The sequence below is a fragment of the Microcebus murinus genome, chromosome 13 (assembly GCF_040939455.1).
Source record: "Microcebus murinus isolate Inina chromosome 13, M.murinus_Inina_mat1.0, whole genome shotgun sequence".
NCBI lineage: Eukaryota > Metazoa > Chordata > Mammalia > Primates > Cheirogaleidae > Microcebus > Microcebus murinus.
In genome coordinates, this window is record NC_134116.1 from 36,080,137 (window position 1) to 36,103,235 (window position 23,099).

The window sequence follows — 23,099 nt, forward strand, 5'->3', positions numbered from 1 at the left end:
TGGGGTTTGCTTGAGGGTGGAGAGTAATAGGAAATGGTGGTGGCCAGATCATGGTGGGAGATCAGGTTAAAGTGGCCATTATCCAATGGGAAGCCAATGAAGGAGTCTAATCAGAAGAATGGCATGATCAGATTTGTGTGTTAGGAAGACCACTCTACGGTGTGGTGAAAGGATTGAAGGGCAAGACTGGCAGCAGAGGGACCAGTTAGGAGGCTGAAGAGTAATCTAGACTACAGTAGCAGTGGGCATGATGAAGGATCTTAGTTTATTAGGAGAAGCACCCAAAGTGATTGACTGATTGATTATGAGGAATGAAGCAATAGAGTGAATGGAGTCTTGAGAAGAACTATGAGAAATAACACAATAGATTGATAAAAAGGAACTCCTCTCACTGAAATACTAAAAACTTGGTAGTGTCTTGACAAATAGGAAGCCCTTAAAAAGACAGAAGTATAATACCATCAATAGTTAAGAATTTTTTTTTTCTACTTTCTACTTTCTATAGGATGCCTTCCCCTAAATGCGAAGGTCTTAGTGTCACTAGATTCTTTTCAATATTCATTTGGGAGCAGACTTTTAGAGTTTTAATAATTAGTCTAACAACAGTTCATAGGCTACAGATAACTGAGGATCTCTCTTTAATGTTGATTCATGAAAATGTGAAACTGTTACTGCTAAATGTCATGCAATTTCTCATGGAATAAATGAAAATTCTATGCCCATCTGCATTTGTTCTGATTATTGTTCCTAGAAAGAGCTCAGGAATGTCTGCTTACATTCTGATCGATGACTGAATTTTATTCAGCCCCTAACCATGAATTAAATATACAGCTGTCAGAAATGTCAGCAAAGTCACATAAAAGAACTCTGATTCACTGCTGTTATACTATTAAATAATCAGTGCTTGTGTCACATTGAATTGATGTAAAAGTGCCTTGTGGCCGTTCTTCCTACTGGGAGGTGTTTTAAGATATCCTCCTCTTTACCTACATTAAAATCAAGAGGGCTGCATGGATACATTATAGATACAGGTAGCTGAACCAATTGAATGAAGTAACTTTTTTCAAATAGACAGTCTTTCCTGTTTTCTCTGCTCTGTGATAATTCTTGAATGCCTCACTGTCCAAGAGTAACAGTATACCAAATCTGGTATACATTTAAAGAATAATCAGATATAGTTTAGGTTAGATTTGTGGATCAAGCTGCTATAGTAAAACAACATGATGGCCAATATTTTAAAATTTCTTTTGTATGGTAACCATATCTGTATAAGGAAAATCTCCTCTTTCTATTGATAATTTGATTAGGAGTTGCTGAAATATAAACTACCCTTTTAGAAAATCAGCCTCTTCTAATAAAACAAAAGGCAAAACTCTTATGAGAAAGCTATCATTGCTAGCACAGCACAGTTGTCAGATGGAGGGAGAGAGGTAAGAGGTGTGGCGGGGGAGGGAGAGAGAGAGAAAAAGAAACTACATTTCCCACTGATAGCTATTATACAATGTGGTTATTAAACCTAACCACCTTCAACATGATTGGGAACTTCCTAAAACTGTTACTGATAAAAAGAAAAATCTGCCCAAGAAATACGTCTATAAAGAAAGGGTTCTACTTAATAAAGATATTTCCATGCAATTATCAGCAGCAGGGTTCATACAAAAAGTCTACTATTATTTCAGCTATCAGAAAATCTCCATGCAGCAATTCTCTAACAATTCTCTACAATAAATATATCTGATTATAGTCCTTGAACTGGGCATGGGGAGGGGAGGGGCATAAGGGATATGAAGGATGGGAAAAAGGAGTCTGAGCTGATTTAACCCATGATCTTTTGTTTTTTCTCTAGGTTGTAACATCAGAAGTACCTAAGTTTAGATCCAAGGTGTGTTTTCTTTCTTAAGAAGGTTATTTAGTATCTTTGAGCTATAGATATCTATATTTATAGATATATATTTTTTGAGCTATAGCTACAGCTATCTTCTTATACTATAGATATAGCTATCTTCTTATACTATAGATATAGCTATCTTCTTATACTATAGATATAGCTATCTTCTTCTATAAAAAGGGTACATGAATATATTTCTCATGGTTTGTCCTGAGGACTAAATGTATACATTTTGCCAAGTCACATCCTAGGTGCTCAATAAATGCTACTCTCTTAGTTGCAATTGCTCAACTGCATTTGCTCCTTCCTACTTCAAAGACCCCAACACCCAGTGGCAAAACATACGAACAGAAAGAATAAAATAAGGGACTTTCCTTTTTCTCCTAGTGGGTTCAAAGTACTCCTTCATGTGTGAATTTATTCTCTTCTTTTCAGAGTATTGGACTATTATTTCCAGGTGTGTATTTATTATGATAAAATTTCAAGTGAACAGAACAATATGGATTTCTGACAGTGCACTCTTGTGCATTTTCTATTACTTTACTATATATTAATAAAGGACTTTAAGTGAGAGATATCACATAAAAATAAATTATGAGATATTTTCAGAACTTAAAATAGAAGTTCAAGTTTAAAATCTGCTGTAATATTTTGTGAGCCCACACTAGCTGTTGATCTGGGATTTTGAAGACCCCCCACATCCTCTTTTCAATGCTCTATAGACCAACATAAACCACTTATTTGGTTCAACTTTTTGAAAATTATTTTTTATTATTATTTAATTTTACTCATTTTTTAATTTCAGTACTAAAACTCTATTTTCCGTAGACAACACTAAGTTGTCTTAGTGCAAATAAGAGGCTCAGAACTGATTCCAAAATAGTGCAATTGATTCCAGAAGAGTGCAATGTTTCCTTGTTGGCAGGAGACACATGGGTTATAATTGTGTCCTCATTGAAAACACTAAAGAAAACTAAAAAGCCTTCTTGAAAGAATGAGAAAGACAGAGAAAAAGAGAGAAGGAAAGGGAAGGAAGGAAGGAGGCAGGGAAGATGGAGGGAGGGAAGGAAAGAAGGAAAGAAGGAAAGAAGGAGGAAGGAGGAAGGAAGGAAGGAAGGAAGGAAGGAAGGAAGGAAGGAAGGAAGGAAGGAAGGAAGGAAGGAAGGAAGGAAGGAAGGAAGGAAGGAAGGAAGGAAGGAAGGAAGGAAGGAAAGAAAGTTCCTACCCTAGAACCTTGGGAACATGTCCAGATAGTCAGGCAAGGTCATTTACCGATTAGTGCTTCTGAGAGCTGAAGGTTTCACTTTAATAAGATTGTCCAAGCCTTGGCTGTTTAAAAGAGAAAGAAAAAAAATTAAGATTAGTAATAGGTTTTGGGGTTGTACTAGGTCAATAAAGCAACATTAAAAATCCACTTCATTCAGGGGCAACAGACGGATGAAAACATGAATTGACTGCTTTTATTTGATTACCTCTGATTGTTTTTGATTACTGCAGGATTCACTTTGATGAGGTTATCAAGATCTTGGTTTCTTTAAATAGAAAAATAAAAAGAGGGTAGGTTAATTATGAAGTTCTTATGGTAAGATCATTAAGGTTATAAATCTGCTTGAAATAATAATAAAATAAAATATTCTTCCTGACCAAAGCACTTTAAAAATAATGTAGTTCTATTACCTTTGGTTGTTTGTGAGAATTTCAGGATTCACTCTGATGAGCTTATCAAGATCTTGGTTTCTTTAAGTGGAAAAAAAGATTAAAGCATTTAGGTTAGAGATAATACAGGTTTAAGGTCACTGGAAATGCAAAGAAAGGATTATAGTATGAGACATATTGTTTTGGTATTGAACAGTCATGAAATATGTTTTCCACCAGGTTAGGGGAGAAAGAACTATGCTGTATCAGAGGAAAACTTACTCTGGCTTCACACATTTTATTGCCAATGGCCTGCCGGTTAAGTGTTCCATAGCAAACGCCTGGTCAGTGACAATTTTTCACTCTCAAATGTTTTAACATCATGAAGATACAAACTGATTCTAATGTCCTTATCATTTTTAAAATTGTGTTTACCAGCTAAGGATATCATTTTTAAAGAATAGGCTCTAAAGCTGGGATTATTCTTCACATAAGGATTGGCAAAAGTTCCAGCAATCCATCAAAATTGTGACTATTCTTTCCTCTCTGGTGACTGAAAAACTGAGTTAACTCAGTTGTTCATGGTCAAATTAATTACATATTCTGAAAACTGTCCACTCCCCACTTGAAGCTCTACTTGTTTCTCTTCTCAGCCACAGAACAGTATTTCTTCTCATGTAGTTCACTATTATTCACTGCCTCGGGAGAAGGCCTTGTTTTAAGGGCTGGACAGTAGCAATTATTTAAAGTATTCCTCTAAACATAATTTCATATTTATTCAGAGAAATACAAGGCAGGTACCACAGAAAGAATTGCAGGACTGTTAACACTTGCTTTCTAGTACCATCTGGGACAGCGACCGGCCTGTTCTTCCCCCAACAGTCCTTTTCCCTTATATAAGAATAAAATACATTATTATCCATCAAAAAGACTGATACAAGGTCAGGAACTAAAGGGGAGCCATTTAGAGATATCATCAAAAGGTTTGTGAAAGGGTCTACATTTCCCTCCCCCAACCCTCAACCTTTCCATAGAATGTGCTTTCAAGCTCATGGCTTCATTTAGTTTGATGTCTTCATCATGGTTCTCACATCTCCATGGCTGATGGAAAGTCCCTAACTGAATTTTCACAGTTCTACATTATTGTCAATAATAATATGCTCAATTAAAGATAATTGGTGTTTATAAATACTATTAAAAGACTGATTGGCATATGAGAACTATCCACAAAATAATTTCCTCATACAAATTGATTGCAAAATCCATTATTTAATTTAATTAGTTTTTTTTTTTTTTTGAGTTAGGGTCTCACTCTTTTGCCCAGGCTAGAGTGCAGTGGCATGATCATAGCTCATTGTAACCTCAAACTCCGGGGCTCAAGTGATCCTCCTGCTTCAGCCTCCTGACTAGCTAGGACTACAAGCATGTGCCACCACACCTGGCTAATTTTTTTATTTTTATTTTTTGTAGACATGGGGTCTTGCTATTGCCCAGGCTGGTCTCAGACTTCTGGCTTCAAGTGATCCTCCCAAAGTGCTGAAATTACAAGGAAGCGCCACCATGCCTGGCCAAAATCCATTATAAAACTAAACTGTTGCAGAAAGACAACGGTTCTTAAAATGAGGCAAATTCCACATATTTCAAAAAATATATATAAAGATCAAAACTTTGTACAGTTGATGGTTCAAAAACCATGACTTTTTTTAATATATAAAATTAATCAAAATATCATTTAGTGTAACTACATATAATATTCATGTGCCAGCATGATTAGGAATAAATGACATAGAAAATACAAAAACAAATATGAGAACTTCCATTTTTACTGTACTACTGAGTAGAAAATTTGATTTCTCCAAAAACCTAGAATAATGATATTCGAACCACTGTTTCATAAAGCCTAAAGATCTCAGTAACAGTCTTGAATTGCCTCAATTGATAGCATTATACAATTTGTGATGACAATACATTTATAGACATTTTTTTCAGGCCCTAGATCTTATAAATAAAGCAATCATATCTAAATTTTACCTAGGGAAAATATAACATTTTCCCTACTTAAGCGACTGCTTTCATTTATTTGGCTTTAAGGGTGTAGTAAAGGATACATTAGAAGATTTAGGTATTATTATTTCCATGTAGTTTAAAGATTGTTGTAGTAATTTGTGTGTTGTAGTAATTTGCACATTTGTGCCATTGTAATATATGAAGTGATCCTTCAAGTGACCCATGAGAACATTAAAAAACATCTGGCCATCCTTCAACAAGAGCAGTAATCCTATCTTTATAGCTTCTACTATTTGCCAAGATGCCTACTTAATTTTCATATATTTTAAGATAAAAGTCTATGTGCCAGTGTACAAAGACTAGGAGTTGGGCTGGGTGTTAGAAGACCTCACAGAAGACTATTAGATTTGTGCCCTGGCCTCAGTATTCTCCCCTATAAATGAGGAAATTGGATTGGATAATCTCTAAGGCTCTGTCCATCTCTAAAATCTACTCCTAGGAGTCTATGAATGTGAATTTTACCACCTATGTGTTTATTAGGTCTTCAATATTTCTTTTTCTTTTTAAATACAACTCACTGACAATACATTTTATATTCAGCAAGTAGTACGTGAGTGCTCCAAAATGTAATATATTAAATTGACAACCTATTATTGTCTTGGAGTAACATCTCTGAGCCCCTGGTACATAATTAGCTTTAATCTATGTTAATTGCCTGCTGCTAATAAGATTGAATATGTCTACAGAATTCTCTTTTTGGCATCCACAGTCTGTAATTATACCCAATGTGCAAGTAATGATACCTAGTTGTAAGCTGTGAACCCAGTAGGTGCTCAGTAATTAATCACTGCCTAGAGATCACAGAACTACTATCAGTCTTCCACTAATTTTCTCTGTGACCCTGGTCAAATCACTTAGCCATTCTGAATCTTAATTTCTTCTCCTGGAAGATAAGTAGATTCAACTGGAACAATGGTTTTTAGAATTGTTCAAACCAACTGGGCCAAGATTCTCTAAAGTCCCTTCCTTCAATCTCCGAAATTTTACAATTTGTGTATGTACCAATGAAATTTAAAAAGGGAAGTCATGAAAACAATCTTAAGATGTGTGTGTGTGTGTGTGTGTGTATGTAAACAGTGATGTGTAATGATACTATATATCTTCATGTAACCAGAGACAAAAAGTGAATTTTGTTATCATTTTGTTATCTTACTGACACTACTTAAAGAATTATCAAATTTTAGGTTCATAACCTTGCTGGGAGCAGCAAGTCCTCTAAAGAACAATGAACCTCATAAAATTTCCACTGACTACCAGAAAATACTCTTCTAAAATGAGGTGAATAATATTGGTAATCATGACTCTAATGAAGTGTCTAGGTCTTTTTTATTAGCTATCATTAATAAATTTTAATCAATTCCAGAGACAAAAGTATTAATTTCAATACCATACAAACAAAACAAAACATAAACAGTTCATAGACTAGCTATGTTCTTATCCACCCACTTCTCCAATTGCTTCCTTCAGCTTTTCTTGAGGCTGAGAGAATTGCAGGCATCACTATACAATTGTTTTCAGCGGCCACTCTTTCTTGCTATTAATGAATAGTTAGACATCTAGGCTTCCAATTGTGATGATATTTTAAGATCTATATTCAGTTTGCCCATAGAATAATTATGCCATTTATATTCATTTTGTGTCTAGTTAAGGAAAAATAAATCAAAACAAATAAATAACATCCTTCTCTTACCCAGATGACTTTTTGACAGCTTTGGGGCTTAGTTTAATATGTTCATCAAGACCTTGTTCACTGCTAAAACAAAATAAAACATAAAATAAAAGGTCAGCTTCAATTGGAAATCAGCAAATTTAATACTGGCATTTCTTTTTTTTTTCCTTTCCTCCACAGTTGTATATCATTCAATAGGATCTAGTGTAAAAAGGAGTACGTTTATTGAGTTTCTACTTTATATACATTAGTTACCATTTTTTAATACTCAAAACAAATCAATGAGGTAAAATCTTACCATTTTCCCTTTATAAATATTAATAAGAAATTGAGTTTCAAAGGAATTAGGACACTCCCTAGGGTCAGGTACCTAAAAAGTGGCTGAGCATAAACAAAGATTGAAGCCACAACAACTGGACCCCAAACTCTATACTCCTTCTGCTGAACACCTTCCTCTCTTTTATGTTCACAATAATACCTTACATCTGCTCAATGCTTTTCACCAACATTATCTTCAAAACAATTCTATGAGAAGTAGCTTAGAGTTTCTCTGCCATGCATTTATTAACTTTAGCTGCATGCATGATGGGTCTTAATTTCTCAAGAACGGAAGTAAATTCAATGCCATGCAAAAAAAAATACTCTAATAAAGTATAAAAATGTTATGTAACCAGTTTTCTCACAAGTCAATTAAATAATAATCCGTGGATTTGTGAGAGAGTAGAAAGCCAATATTCTCTGTTTATTCAGTTTTATGAACTTATAATTTATTAACTACAAATTCATAGTTATAATCTATTTATGCTATTATTGCTGTCAAAAGGAATTTCTCAAGTAGTAATTATACAGGATTAGCTTCAATATTATCATCTGAAACAATATTATAATGAAATAAATGGAAGCAATAGTAAAAGAAAAATCTATCCAGCATTATTACACATCAACAAATCAATTTGTTCTCATTTCTTTTTCATGTCCCCTTTCAAAATGTCCTTAGCCAAATAATTAATCTTATTTTTTGGTACAAATTGTGACTTGCTCAAGAGTCTTTAACAATCTTATTAAGCTCACCTTTTGTTTTCTGGGGGAATCACTTTGATAAGATTGTCTAGGTCTTGGTTCCTAAAAAACATGTTATAAGTTTCAATAGCTGACAAAGTCAACTAAAGTCAATAATTTGTACATTTTCTAACCTTAATGTTAAATCAAATGAATGTTGCCAATTTAAAATTCCATCATTACATAAATTCTCTTTTTAGTGCTAAATAAAAACAGGTGGCTACTATCAGTTCATTTCTTGTACAACTTGCATATATGAGAATCTAATTTTGTTTTATTTTTATTTCTTTTAAGTCAACCTCAGAACAGAATTACTCCTAAACTCCTTATTTTCCATATTATACTTGTGTAATAGAATTAGAACATCTAGAATATTCTTTGGAGACTATAATGAGCAAGAGAAAAATATAAAATTATTCATTATTTCCATGTGCTTCTTGGTTCTTCCCTTCCAAAACAAATAAACAAAAACTGGGACTTTTATAAAAGAGTTAGTTCCTGATTCTAAGTTATATAGGTTATATATAATGTAAACCTGTAATATTGATGCTATTACAAAATATTAATTAAATCATTTCAGAATCCCACTTCATGCAAGGCTAAATCAATATAAGAAGATTTCAGATTATATTATTTATGTTTTTATTTTTAAGGACTCAAATAGGCATTAATAGCTAAAGAGATACTGCTATTAACACTGTAATGATATCAAGCCTAACACCAAAGGCCTGAACAAGAAGCCTAATTTGATATAGTTTATGACTGGACGATATTAAGAGAAAAAAAAAACTGGAAAGGCTTATATCACTTAACTAATCTTTAGGACTAATGTATATGCTTATTTTATCATGTATACATCCTTCATGCAAATTGTTTTCTATTATGTTGAATAGTATGAAATTGTCATTTTGTAAGCCAAAAATAGTTGAATGCCAGTAATTTCATAAGGTTCAACCTAATAGGATAATTTCTTTGGTATCTTCTTCAAATTAAGTATTGAGTGGTCCTATGGGGATTTGATGAAGAAAAAACGAAGCAGTAATAATAATATTAATAATGTGTAATAAATACTTGAGCACTGAGTGCTTCACAGCATAATCACATTTAATTTTCCTAGCAACTCATGAAGAAATTAACTCTTACAATCCTGACTTTACAGATAAAAAAGCTGAGGCTTAAAGGAAGTAAAGCAATTTGTCTAAGACTACACAGCTAGTAAATGTTTTATGAACTCAAAAATCTCCCTACCAAGTGGAAGAAAATGACACACAACCAAATGTGGTAAATGGCAGCAAGTGGCTACTAAAATAAAGGCCCAAACACTGTGTGGGGAAGGTCATATAATTATGGCCATCTTCACCTTTAGAAACTAAGGTTCACCTTGGGAGAGGGACAAAAGATGACTTTCATTGAGTCAATCTGTAATGTAAAAGTATTATATGGTCTCTCAATTCAGTGTCTGACCCTCAGACAATGACAATGAAACTGCATTCTTATCTGGTGAACAAAATCTAAGGACAATGTAACACTAAATATGCAGATAAAAGAGTAATGAAATCTTTGGTGCAATCATAAAATGAATGAACCAATATTTGCAAAAGTGGAGGGAACAGCAGGCTATATTTCAGAAGCCACCTCCACTACATTCAGAGCTGACCCTCTTCTCCCACCCAAATGAAATACTCTCTAGGGGTCAGCAAACTATGGCCTTCAAGCTCAATCCAGTCTGCAGCCTGGTTCTGTAAATAAAGTTTTATTGGAACACAGCCACATCCATTCCTTTACAAGGTATTATTTATGGTTGCTTTCACACTACTGGCAGAGTTGACTAGTTAAAACAGAGACTACTTTGGCTCCCAAACCTGAACTATTTACTCTTTTACCCTTTAAGAAAAAGTTGCTGACCTCTGAGCTAGTCAAAATAAGTTCTGTTTGATAGCCACATACTGTAAAAATAAAGATCATGCCTATATACAAAGCAACATAGAAAATCTGTCAGTAAGAAGCTATATATCCTGGTGTCTGCAAAAGATACTTATGTTTTAACTAGCATAACAAAATATGTTTATAGATTGATGGTTTGTCATATCTCTTATTTACTTAACATGATGTGTCTCAGAGAAAATGCTCTCTCTATAAAAGATATATGTCATTCTTTGTATTTTTTATTATCTCAATCAACGAGTATGATTTTTAAAAATGGCCCCCCAACTTCAGAAATTGTTTGGATGGTAGACAATAAGAAGAGAGGAAATAAATGATAGAGGAAGAAGAAAAAGAAGCTTTTTATCATATGAAGACCTTTCTTTAGGATGCTTAGGTCTAGGAAATTGTTTTGGGGTGATGTTTTGTCCCATGGGCAATCCTCATTCATTTTAAGGAAATCTTAAGCATGAAATATAAATCCCATATTGGTAAGAGATCATTCCTATGTTTCAAGAAATTCTCTCTCACTCAAAAGCCCATGGCCAGGGAACCCTGACAAAGGCTTGATTGAACATCAGGTTTCTGACACAGAAACTATTGATTTTGGGTCCCATCACTGGTTGTGTCCACAGTGGGACAATGCACTTTATCATATTTTAAAAGTTGCATTGAAAAAAAAGGAGAGAGATAAGAGTTCCATAAGCCTTACCCTTGGTTAGTTCTGCTTGTTTCAGGAGCTACCTTGTTGAGGCTTTCAAGACTTTGGTTCCTTAAAATCATGGAAAAAAATTGACCAGATAAGTGGTGAATTTACATAAAATGTTGCAAATATTTGTTTAAACTGAGAAATAGTTTCTATTATAAAACATTTATTAAAGCATAGATCACCTCAGAAGCTGGGGTTTTTCAGGGTTGACTGTGAATATATATTTATATAGGGACCTAACTATAACTGCATAGAAATAATAACTACAATTTTTAGAAAATTTTTGATGTGCCAGTCGCTGTTCTGAGTGATTCACATGATTTATCTAATTGAGTCTTCACATCAATCCTGTGACATAGGAAGTATTATCAAACCCAGTGATAGAGAACAAAACTGAGACACAGATAGATTAAGTCATTTTCCCACCTGGCTTGTGGTAGCAAGGTTGGGATTTAGAGATAGGTAATCTGTTTCATCTAGCAATCCCACTAGTGGGTATTTACCCAAAGGAAAAAAATCATTTTATCAAAAAGACACATGCACTTGAATGTTTATTGCAGCACAATTCACAATCACAGAGATGTGGAATCAACCTAACTGCCCATCAATACATGAGTGTATTAATAAAATGTGGTATATGTCTACTATGGAGTACAACACAGCCATAAAAATGGTAAACTAATACCTTTTTAACAACCTGGATGGAACTAAAGACCATTCTAAGCAAAATACCTCAAGAATGGAAAAACAAACACTACATGTATTTACTATTAAATTGCAACTAATTTATCAACAACTATATATATGTATATGGTAGTAAAACTCAATGGAAACCAAGGAGGTGAGAGTGGCTGGGAGGGACGAGTAAATTTACACCTAACAGGTACAATGCATGCTACCTTGGTGATGGTCATACTTACAACTTTGACTCAAACTGCACAAAAGCAAATCACATAACCAAAAACATTTGTACCCCTCTAATATTCTGAAATAAAAAAAGAAAAACAAAGATAGGTAATCTAACTTCAGAATGCTTGTGCTTTACACCCACTATCTTACTGGAACTTAGTAACGGAATTAGCACTGGAAAGTCTCTAGAAAGCACTCACTCCAATTTTTCTTCACTTTGAAGATGAGAAAACCAAAGCTCACAGTTAAGAGATGCAGAGCCTGAACTGGACCCACATCCAGTTTAGTTCTAGTTCTCTTTCACCTTTACTGTGCCATCCCTATCTGCTTAGGATGGATGGATGGATAGATAGATAGATAGATAGACAGACAGACAGACAGACAGACAGATAGATAGATAGATAGATAGATAGATAGATAGATAGATAGATAGATAGATATGTTCTGTCCATCCTGGGAACACAGCTGTAGACCTAATTGATCAAAGTATACTTTCATTGTATCAAAAATCAATTGACCAAAAATGTTAACATTTCAGATATGAGGTAATCAGGTTACATGGCTTTTCTTGAAGGATCATTGGGTTCAGCATCAGTCAGGGGAAATGATGATTTAATTATACTTTTAAGCATTGTTTACCATGAAATAAAAAAAGAGGAGCTTATTAAATCTTACCCTTGCATACTTTTTTCTGTTCTTGGATTCACTTTGATGAGGTTATTAAGGTCTTTTGCACTTCAATCAAAAAAACAAAAACATGATGAATAAAAATAGACTTAAGTCAATTGGCTATTTTGATTAAAAGGATATATGTGCTCAAAATGAATTACACTATTAAGTTAGGGTTAGGGTTAAGACTGAGCAAAATTTTGACCTTCATACAAGTCATTGGTATAGTGGCTTAGTTTCCCATTTATCCTCAAAATTAAACCATAAAATTATTGCAAGATTGTGTTTTTAAAAAATAATAAATTTACAAACAATGTAATGATTTGCTAAGAACTCTCACCTGGTCCCCCTAAGCATTACATCCAATGCTATAGCTGTAACTAAACTATGTTTTGTTAATAATTTCCATTTTTAATAACTTTTTGTTTTAAACAGATTTTTATATCCATTATATCATTCAATCCTCACAACTGTCAAGTGACAAAGAACAAACATTATGATCCTCATTTTATAACGAAAGAAGCTTCCACTCAGTGTTTAAGGGACTTGCTCAAAGACACCCAGATGGTAAGTAATGGAGTTCAGACTTTCTGATTCCAATCCAGGGGCTTTTCAATACATTTTCTCTCATGAGTACCACAAATTGATGGAGAGGGGCAAGGAAGAGAAATAAGGCATAATCCTCACCCTTGGTTACTTCTATTCACCTCCGGTGTCACTTTGATGAGATTGTCAACGCTTTGCCCCCTTTAAAACATTGAAAATATAGTGAGGTTAATGGTAGATTGACAACAAGTGCATAAAACTATTAATTAAAACTCAGAAACAGTATAAACACTCATTAATATCACACCAGATAATTGAAGATTGTTAAAGGTGACTATCCAGAAGTATACATCTCTGAAACTCATTCGGACTCAGGGAAACATTTTAATTTCAGAGTCATTGGCCACTAGTGAGTACTGAACTAAGACTCTCTATTTGGATGCACTTAATGCTATGCTTTCAGCCTTTGGCAGGTGCACAAAACATCTTTGTAACTTAGTGTATATACTTATCTGATGAAACATTCCATAAGGCATATTCTCTTACTATCAACCTCCAACATGTGGAACTTTAAAACCAACTTTGGAGAATTTGTGTTTTCTTAAATTGACATCCATTAGCAGATTATCTATCATAAAACTGTATTAAGATTAATATACCAATATGTTAAAAATCCATGATATACAGCCTGGTGTCTGGTTTTGGTATTTAAAACTGTGTGTTAGAACTACAAATTGTGACTTGTTTTGGCAACAGAAAATAGGAAGATTAAAATCTATAGAGTTCTGAAACATTCTGAAATGTAAGCTATATCTGTTATCTAAAACTCCACGCAGTCACTGAAAACACTTTAGTAGTTTATTGTTACCCTTTAGTGTATGCCTGTTTCTCATCTTAATGGAATTTTGCTTTCCTTATTGCATCTACATGTGTTTTTTACATACCAGCAGCACCAACAAAAACTGCTCTGATCTATAGAAGATGCCAGATGGGGAAAAGAACATACACAGGAAGATGCTTTCACAATCTGCTTCTCCATACTCTGTGACCCTACTCGGATCATGTCAAAAAGTCTCTGAGGTTTTGTCTATACAACATTAAAGATACAGATATTTTGAATAAGCCAGATGTTGATTCAAGTTTTTTGTTTGTATCCAGATGTTTGAGAATATGATACCCAGACTGAGAGCAGCAATAAAACATTTGGACCTTTGTTATGCAAATAATGAAACAATTAGCCCCACAGAAACAACCACCCTACTCCAGATTACCCCTTGTTGATTTTTGCCTAAATGAAGTATGTGGGATTTGAATGCCAGTGACTGAGAAAAAGAATTCCCAGAATGCTATCCTCAGATTTGAATATTTAAAAAAGTAACAGAACAGTAAGCATTAGAACTCCTCCTTTTGCTTGTGTTGGTTGTGGAGTTTGCTTTGATTATATTGTCAAGAACTTTGATCTCTTTAAACATTAACAAAGCACATAACAGTATAAGGCTATTTAAATTTCATAGTTCACAAAGTTGGTGAAGAAGAGTGGGTTAATTAATGTTGTAGTCTACTAATGAATGTAATAATGTAAAATAATATTTGAGTTTAACTGTGTAAAGCAATGCCTCATAGTGTGTGTATATGTCTTCAGTATTTATATATTCTTTTACTCCACAAATTGTTTTGGAAAGCCCTCTACAGGCCAGGCGCTGCTCCCAGTGCCCGGGTAAATGCGAACAATACAGACACAGGATTAGACCTCCTGAGGATTACAGTGTAACTTGGGGAGACGCAGGCAATGTTCAATGAAACATAAATGAATGCCACAATTCCACATAATCGTACATGCTATTAAGAAAATAAAAAAGAGTGCCCAGTGCCTGTATACTGGGAATGCAGAAGGAGATGGTGACATAATTATGTTCAGTGGTCAGAAATGACCTGTTTGAGAAGGTGACAATATGGAGATAGAGCATTCAAGAAAATGGGAACAGCATATGCAGAAGCCTTAAGGCAGGAATGAGCTTGGAATAGAAAAAGATCAATTTGGCTGGGCTTTATTGAGAAAGCAAAAGGCCATCGCTAAACGTTAGAATTTTATTCTACTTGAGATGAGAGAACATTGAAAGTTTTTAATAAGGGAGTGAACATGATCTGACTTTATTTTTAAAAGAGCTACGGAACCTCATTATGTGTAGAAAAAGGAAGGAAATGATAACTGGAGTTTGCTTTGGGAAACCTCAGGAAGCACACATACAAATGCAGACACCTGTACATACACTACACATATGCTCAAATATACACCGGTACACACACATTCATGTACATGTGCACTCATATACACACAAAAGCACACACATGCATACATATATACTCATGAACACACAAATATTGTGCACATGTATGTACTCACGTACATGTACAATGTACACACGTGCATGTACACTCACATACACACATATGCAAACACATGTGTACACACACTCATGAGCATACAAGCATATGCTCATATGGATTTACACATGCACACAAATATCTGTATGCTTTCACACACGTGTACACACATATGCATACAACAACATATAAAGAAAAATAGGTCACAATTTGAAACACTCTAATAAAAATTAGAAAGGAAAACATGGATTTTCCTTGGATAGTCAAAATAAACTAAATATTTGAACACTAAATCATTAGGAAAACATAATTCACCTGAATATTATTATAAATAATTACTTATATCTACTATGTGCCAGGCATGAGAGTATTATAATCCCTCTTTTGTAAATGAGTAAATTGAAGCACAGGGACACAGTTAGCAAGTGACAGAGTCAGAATTTGAACCCAGGTCTTTCCAACTCCTTGCTCACAATTACTACCTCGGGTTACCTCCCTGAACCACCCAGGTAGCCAAGGAAATCAATGCTTTCTTTTCAGTCTGTTGGTTGCAAGACTGTGCAAACCTCTAACTCCTTGGGTCACTGTGCCTTTGACCAGGCCACCCTGCCATGAGCAGGACAGCTTGGCAGTGTATACAACAGCTTTTCAGCTCACTGAGCCCTTGCTCAGCCAACTGGGCCTGTGGGCATCCGTGACACATTTTAGAATCAACAAATAATATCATGTACCGAGTTAACTAAATGGAAAAAAGTTCAAGGGAAACCACATGGAATTATTTGGTACACCATTTTCAGCAATATGCCAACAAGCTCAGTTTCAAAAATATTCCATCTGCTTTTTGAAAAATACAAAGCCAAGGGGACAAAAACTCTCCAGACTTACTTGACAATTCATGGGTAAGAGAACTCTTTTAACAAAGTACACTTTGTTAAGTTCTTCATCTTTAAATACAGATTACACTACATACACATACACACACTACACACAAATACACTATTCATGTACACACAGTTCACACATCTACATGTATACATACACACATGCTACTTATACACATATGTACGTATAGACACACTATTGATACATACACACATTACTTATATAAACACACATACTTAAATACACACACTACTTATACATATAAACACACTTATACATAAACACTACTTATACATACATACATACAAAAATCATTTAGCTCAGTAGAGAAAGTCAGTCAAAATTTCTATTTAACTTCTCGAAATTATTTGGTAGCAATTTCACCCAAAAATAAGATGCAAGAGACTTAAGTGCATCACTTGTATAAAATTGCTTAATATGATGTGTTAGAGGTAAAAAGTGCTCAGTTTTGGCTTGAGTTTCAATTTATTCTCTGAATACAAGCACTCAGAATTCTAATGTGCTTATAAACATCAGACAAAGGGGGAAGAGCTTTAAATGTCTTACCTCCTCATATTTTTATTTGTTTCAGGATTCACTTTAAGAAGCCCATCGAGGTCTTGTTTTCTTTGAATAAGGAAATAAATTTTAGTGAATGTGGTTAAAATGAAACACTAATCAAGTGAATAATGGTAGGAAAAATTAAGCAGTTTCAATACAAGTTCTCTATATCAATGTAAAATTTTAAAGCTCTAAATGCAAATAAAATTCTTTTCTTACATCTTGAGGTGAAGACCATTTAAGGTTGCTTATTTGTTAACAAGCAACATATGTTTTTACTTTTGTTCTCAAAAATGCATAAGTATATGCAAAACTTGTTATTTAACAAAATCAACTTTGCCCTCAGAGACCTCTTATTAGAACACTCAGAACAGGCAGCATTTTAGTAATATTAGATAAGTTCTATACTAGATCCAGACAAAATATAAATTTCTATTCAACAAATCAAATACAATCACCTATTCTGTTTTTAAATAGTAAGAATAATGTCAAGAATAACAATTTAATAATAATAATTTAACAATATTAAAAATAATAAGAAGATTATATGCCTTCATATAAACTCAACTATCTCTCCAGCCCAAATCTTGTCAAAATATCATTTGCCTCAAGGTAGATGATGGTGAGTAGGAAGGGGCAAGAAAAAACACTTCACATAGTAGGAAAATTAATGATCCACTTCCCAGGGGGACACACACCATCCCATTAAAATGCACTGAGTGATAACAAAAGGGGTATAGTTAAATGCAAAGGGACAGCAGGGACGGCAGAAGCATTGCAATTGGGTGCTGCTGCTGTGTCAGCCTATCTCTGAACAGGACACAAAGAGTGGGAGGTCCTCACTCCCTGAGCATAGCTGCCCAGCCTCTCTCCCAGGCTGCCTCGTGGGGCCACCATCCTTAGAAAAGTTGATTTACAAGAGCTTTGGTCAAGACTCCACTCTTGGCTCTCTTTGTCCTATTGGAAATCCACTTTGAAAATTTTGCCAAGACTGTTCTTTAGACATAAATTCAATTCAACTCAGCCCTAAAAGCAATCAAACCCCAAAATCTAGGAGAAAAGGCAATTTGCTATCAAACATTGGGACAATTCTTCAAAAAGAAGCGGTTTTGTTGAGGGCAAGAAGGGACAGCTGTGTGGCCCATCTTTATTGCCCAATTCCATGCGAATAAAATATGGTTATGAAGCTAAAAAGCCAAATCGTTTTATCTTCTGATTGATCATCTGATCGTCACTCATAGAAACCAGAATTAAAGATGCTGATGAGTCTTACCCAGTGGTATTTTCATTTCCTTTCTGATTCACTTTGATAACATTATCAAGGTCTTCACCTCTTTTATAAAAAAAAAAAATTTAGGTCAGTTTCAAAATATTCCCATAATATTAGATATATACACATTCCATATTCTTGATGATTAATTCAAATGTTTGGAGAAAATTATTATGCTGATATTAAATTGACTTTTAGGATAAAATTCCCTGTCAATAATATAAATTAATCTTTAGGGTTTTACTGGGCTATATATAAATGCAAATTTAGTTAGAATATACTATAGACTCTTTGAGTAAATATTCTGTAGACTCTTTGAGTAAAGATCAGGACACTGGGGATCAGACACAAAAGATAAAAGACAGAATCAAAGATGTGATGCCCTCAGTATCACTGAGATCACACAATTAATCTGGGAGAAAATAATCAATATTCAAAGACATCCAAGCAGTTCTTACCTTCTGCTGGTTTTGTCTGTCCTGGCATTCACTTTGATAACAGATTCGAGATCTTGGCTTCTTTGGAAAAAACACCAAAACTTTACATCAGTTAGGTTACACACGATTTTCTCTAAAATCTGTATAAATAAGAATGTAGCTGAACGTGGTATCAAATACTTTCAGGGCCAAAATGACCAGAAAGACCTTTGATATAATTAGCTTTAACTTATCTTTATTAATTTCTACAATAGTGTTTGATTTAAACTAGTCTAAATCAGTTTAGAAAGCTTTCTCAACATGCCTCTAACTTTGTCCTTTATATTTCTTAATTTCAAAAAAAACTTGACTTTTTTTTAATTATTTAAGAAAATATAGAATAAGAGATTATGTAACAGGTTTTGTCCTGCACCTACTTCAATTGCAGCACCAATATGTGGTCCTATGGAAAAAGCACTCATCATATTCCTTTCACCTACTATCTCTGATGGCTCTAAACAGTGCAAGAATTCACTCCCATTTGTGATGAGGTGTAAAAAGCTAACCTGTAAAAAGAAAGCCCCATAAAAATAGGAGATTTACTTACCCCTTCTCATTTTTGTCAGTCCTTTGATTAACTTTAATAAGACTTCCAAGACCTTGGGTTCTTTATAACATTGGAAAAAAGAAAAGATAGAGCAAGGGGGGAGAGAGAGAGAGACAGAGAGACAGAGAGACAGAGAGAGAGAAGTAAGAGCAACTCGATGATATATTCAGAATCTTTTATGACAACAGCAGATTTTCTACAACAGAAGATGTAATCAGTGCCTAAAGGATCAGAAGTCCTTGGAAATATTTAATTCAAGTGGCTCTCTTCATCATACAAAATGCCATAGAGACAGCTTGATACTAAGATACCAACCATTACTCAGTTATGATTGAATCAATTTAAAAGTAAAAGTTTTCACCAGGCCTCAGCCTTTATTTTCTTGAGTGTGGGTTGGTAGGAGGTTCACTTTAATATAAATATTGCAATATTATCTTATTTAAGCATGGCAATCATTTATATGAGGGGTAGAAATCAATTGATCGGCATTTTAAGTTTAAATACTTTGAGGATTTAGACAAACCATTTCTCCTAAAAAGGTCAAGGGCGTATTTATTAAAGGGTCTGAAGCTACCTTGAAAAGGTCAAAATTACTATTATAGCTCCAGTACTTTACATAAACTGAACAAATGGAATAAAACTTTCACATACCAATGACTAAAAATTATAAGAGAACATAAAAGCTAATCCCTCTAAATTCCTTAATTTTCCAAGTGTCACACTTCCATGTTTATCTGTCTCTGATTCCACTATGATAAGACTGCTGACACTTTAAGTTCTTTCAATATAAGAAAGAATGAAGGGAGGGAGGGAAGAAGGAAAAAGAACTAGGACTCTTTTCCTATCACACCAATGAGATCAGTTATTACTGCATCGAAGCCCAGTTGCTATCAAGCTATCCTAGATTAGAAATCGCCTCTCTTTTTTCCTTTTTCCTAGCCCACAAAATGATCTACTTGTGGTGCTCATCCTACTTTTCCCATTGTCCACCACTTCTGTGGAACTTTCCAAACTCCATTTTTTAAAATACTTGAAATTTCATCTATTGTTGTTAAGCTCATATAGCCATGTACAGTGTTTCTACCTTCATCTATTCTATATTTGGGGAAAAAAAGTCACCTGCAGTATGTTGGCATGTTTACATAATATAAGATGTTGTTAATTAGCATTTAATGTCTGTGTGATGGTTACTGCCAACACTTTTCATTATATAGACTTTGTTAAGTATTCTACATCAGAAAGCATTGAGAATGCATCTGCCAAAATTGACTTGGAAAGCTAGAATACCATTCTGGGCACAGATTGGCACAGATAAATGGTTTATAAAAATAACTGTGACAATAGAAATAATTCTCATGTTAGAAAGGCAAATTTAGTGACTAACTAAATCCGAAGTAAACAGCAAATCTGGGGAGAAAATAGAGATCTCATAAATCCTTACCCTTTGCCATTTCTTGACTATTCTGGAAATTTCTTTAATGAAACTGTTAATACTTTAGTTTCTTTCAACAAGCAAAATAATATAGTAATGGAATTCACTTTTCTAGTATATGAGCATCAGGCTAAAACTATAAGTTAATCTCTTAGATGCTATCAGGTCAGTTACTCATCATTAATTAACTCATTTTTATGACATGAAATAAAAGCATGGCCTTAAGATATTTACAAATACATCTGAAGAGATACACATGTGAAGTGACCCAACCAAGATTCCAGCCAAACAGTGCCTTAGTACATTCTAAAGACTTCAGTGGTAAGGGGCTATGTCCCTAGCACCTAAATGTCTTCTCATAAATGTATTTAGTTCATAAACCAGCCCACTGTCCTCTAATTGTAACAGCTAGTTGTATTTCTTTCAATTGTAGATATAAAAGGGAACTTGGAGATCATTTAGGTCATGCCCTTCATTTTATGGGATGAGGAAACAGAAGGTAAGTGATGTGCCCAGGTCACCCAGATTGATGTTGGTGGCAGAGCCAGCACTATTTCCTGACCCTGATCTGAGGCCAGTGCTACCAGCCTGTCCCCCAGAAAATAGTATACAGTCTAGGATTCAATCAAAGTGACCTGTCTTAATAAAATCTTACTCTTTGCCATCTTTGTCTGTCCGGGTATTCACATAGATGAGGCTTTCAAGGCTTTTGGCTCTGAAAACACAAAGAAATTCAAATAAAAGACTGCATATTGCAATGAAATTGTGTGGTATCTTGAAAGGTCAGGTACAATAAACATTCCTCATGAATTGCTTATTTATTCTTATTGAATGGAAGAGCAGAAATCCCTCTGGGCAATTATGTCTGCACTAAATGTACAATGCTGAGAGCATTGTACATTTGCTAGTACATTTCCATGTCAGAGGATACAACTCCCTTGCAGCTAATGTCTAAAGGAATAAGATAAGCAATCTGAGAGACAAGATTTTCAGATTAGAGAAAGATGCACTTACCTTTTCGCTGTTTCCTCTGCCTTCAGATTTGCTCTGAAGATACCGTCAAGACCTTGATTTCTTTAAATGTATTAATTAAAAAAAAAACCTTGTCAGTGGGAATAAAAGATGTTTAGCTTCATAAGAATATAGACCAGTTTACATCTAAGACACGAAATAAAAGCTGGCTGGGAAAGATGAGCAACAATGCTTGAAATTGGCTTTATTCCAAATAGGTCTTTTTCGCAGACTCAAGAGTTTAAATTGCAGTGGACCTTAGAAAAAATAAAATAATAAAAGATACAAACTGGGGATCTGCAAGCCACAATAGGTCCATAGATGTGTTGTTTGGGTTCAGGGAGCATTTCTATTTTTAATGTGAGCCAGTGTTTACAAAGATGGCCATGACACATAGAAACCTGGATTTTCAGGATCTGCTGAAAATGTCCTGCAAATTGGATTCAGTGGAAACGCTCGGGTGGAGCTGAGAAGCAGCCAGGTTATTTAGAAAGGACATCTCTTCTCCTTTGTAGCCTAGTTCTCCCAGCACCTGTTCCTTAGAATCAGCCCCCTTCACTCACACCTGTCTGGCCTCAGGAGGCCGTGGAGTCTGCAACTCCTGAACTAATATCTCCCCTCTTTGTAGATGAGAGAACTGAAAACCAGCAAGTTTAAGTGACCATTATTGTCAGTACAGGGTAAGAAAACACATCTTGTGATCCTCAGATCAATTAATCCGTCTGACATTTGCTTAGTCTTTTTCTTCTCTTTGATCCCCGCCCATTTGGTAGGTTAGTGTGCAAAGAAACACAGAGATAGCTAACTAACATGGACACACCTCTCACACAAACATCGATTATTTCTTTTTTTTTCTCTTGCAAATTTCAAGTTATGCAATCATAAATGATTCAAAATAAGGAGACAATGTTAACTAAGATAATAAATTTCTTGTAATGGTTAAACTAAAAGTACATTCAGTGATCCAACCAAACTCTGTTTACATATTAGTGAAGTAATATTTCAGGAAGAGAAATGTGGTTATTTATATAACTGCCTTAATAAATCAAGGACATTTTTTTTTAATTTTTTTTTTATTTGGCATATTATGGGGGTACAGATTTTAAGGTTTCAATAAATGCCCATTTCCCCCCCTCCCCCCAAAAGTCTGAGTCTCCATCATGACCATCCCCCAGATGGTGCACATCTCACTCATTATGTATGTATATACCCACCCCCCCTCCCCCCTCCCACCTGCCCAATACCCTATTACTGTAGTACCTATGTGTCCACTTAGGTGCTAGTCAGTTAATACGAGTTTTCTGGAGAATATATCTGGTGCTTGTTTTTCCATTCTTGGGATACTTCACTTAGTAGTATGGGTTCCAGCTCTAACCAGGAAAATATAAGATGTGCTATATCACCATTGTTTCTTAGAGCTGAATAGTACTCCATGGTATACATATACCACATTTTATTAAT

The 23,099-nt window shown here is 34.6% G+C and overlaps 1 protein-coding gene across 3 annotated transcripts in view; it reads right to left on the reverse strand.

Annotated features, from left to right (window-relative positions):
* The window catches only part of SCEL (sciellin), a 121,129-nt gene that overhangs the window by 21,459 nt on the left and 76,571 nt on the right, over positions 1-23,099 (reverse strand). For all 3 annotated transcript variants that reach the window (XM_020290304.2, XM_020290298.2, XM_076009351.1), the window contains 14 exons: positions 21,642-21,701; positions 21,283-21,342; positions 19,196-19,255; positions 18,631-18,690; positions 18,176-18,235; positions 16,909-16,968; positions 13,216-13,275; positions 12,535-12,594; positions 10,954-11,013; positions 8,331-8,381; positions 7,281-7,343; positions 3,566-3,625; positions 3,361-3,420; positions 3,161-3,217 (listed from right to left, as the gene is read on the reverse strand). In XM_020290304.2, the coding sequence (XP_020145893.2) occupies positions 3,161-3,217; positions 3,361-3,420; positions 3,566-3,625; positions 7,281-7,343; positions 8,331-8,381; positions 10,954-11,013; positions 12,535-12,594; positions 13,216-13,275; positions 16,909-16,968; positions 18,176-18,235; positions 18,631-18,690; positions 19,196-19,255; positions 21,283-21,342; positions 21,642-21,701 (831 nt within the window). The remainder of the gene's footprint in view (positions 1-3,160; positions 3,218-3,360; positions 3,421-3,565; positions 3,626-7,280; positions 7,344-8,330; positions 8,382-10,953; positions 11,014-12,534; positions 12,595-13,215; positions 13,276-16,908; positions 16,969-18,175; positions 18,236-18,630; positions 18,691-19,195; positions 19,256-21,282; positions 21,343-21,641; positions 21,702-23,099) is intronic.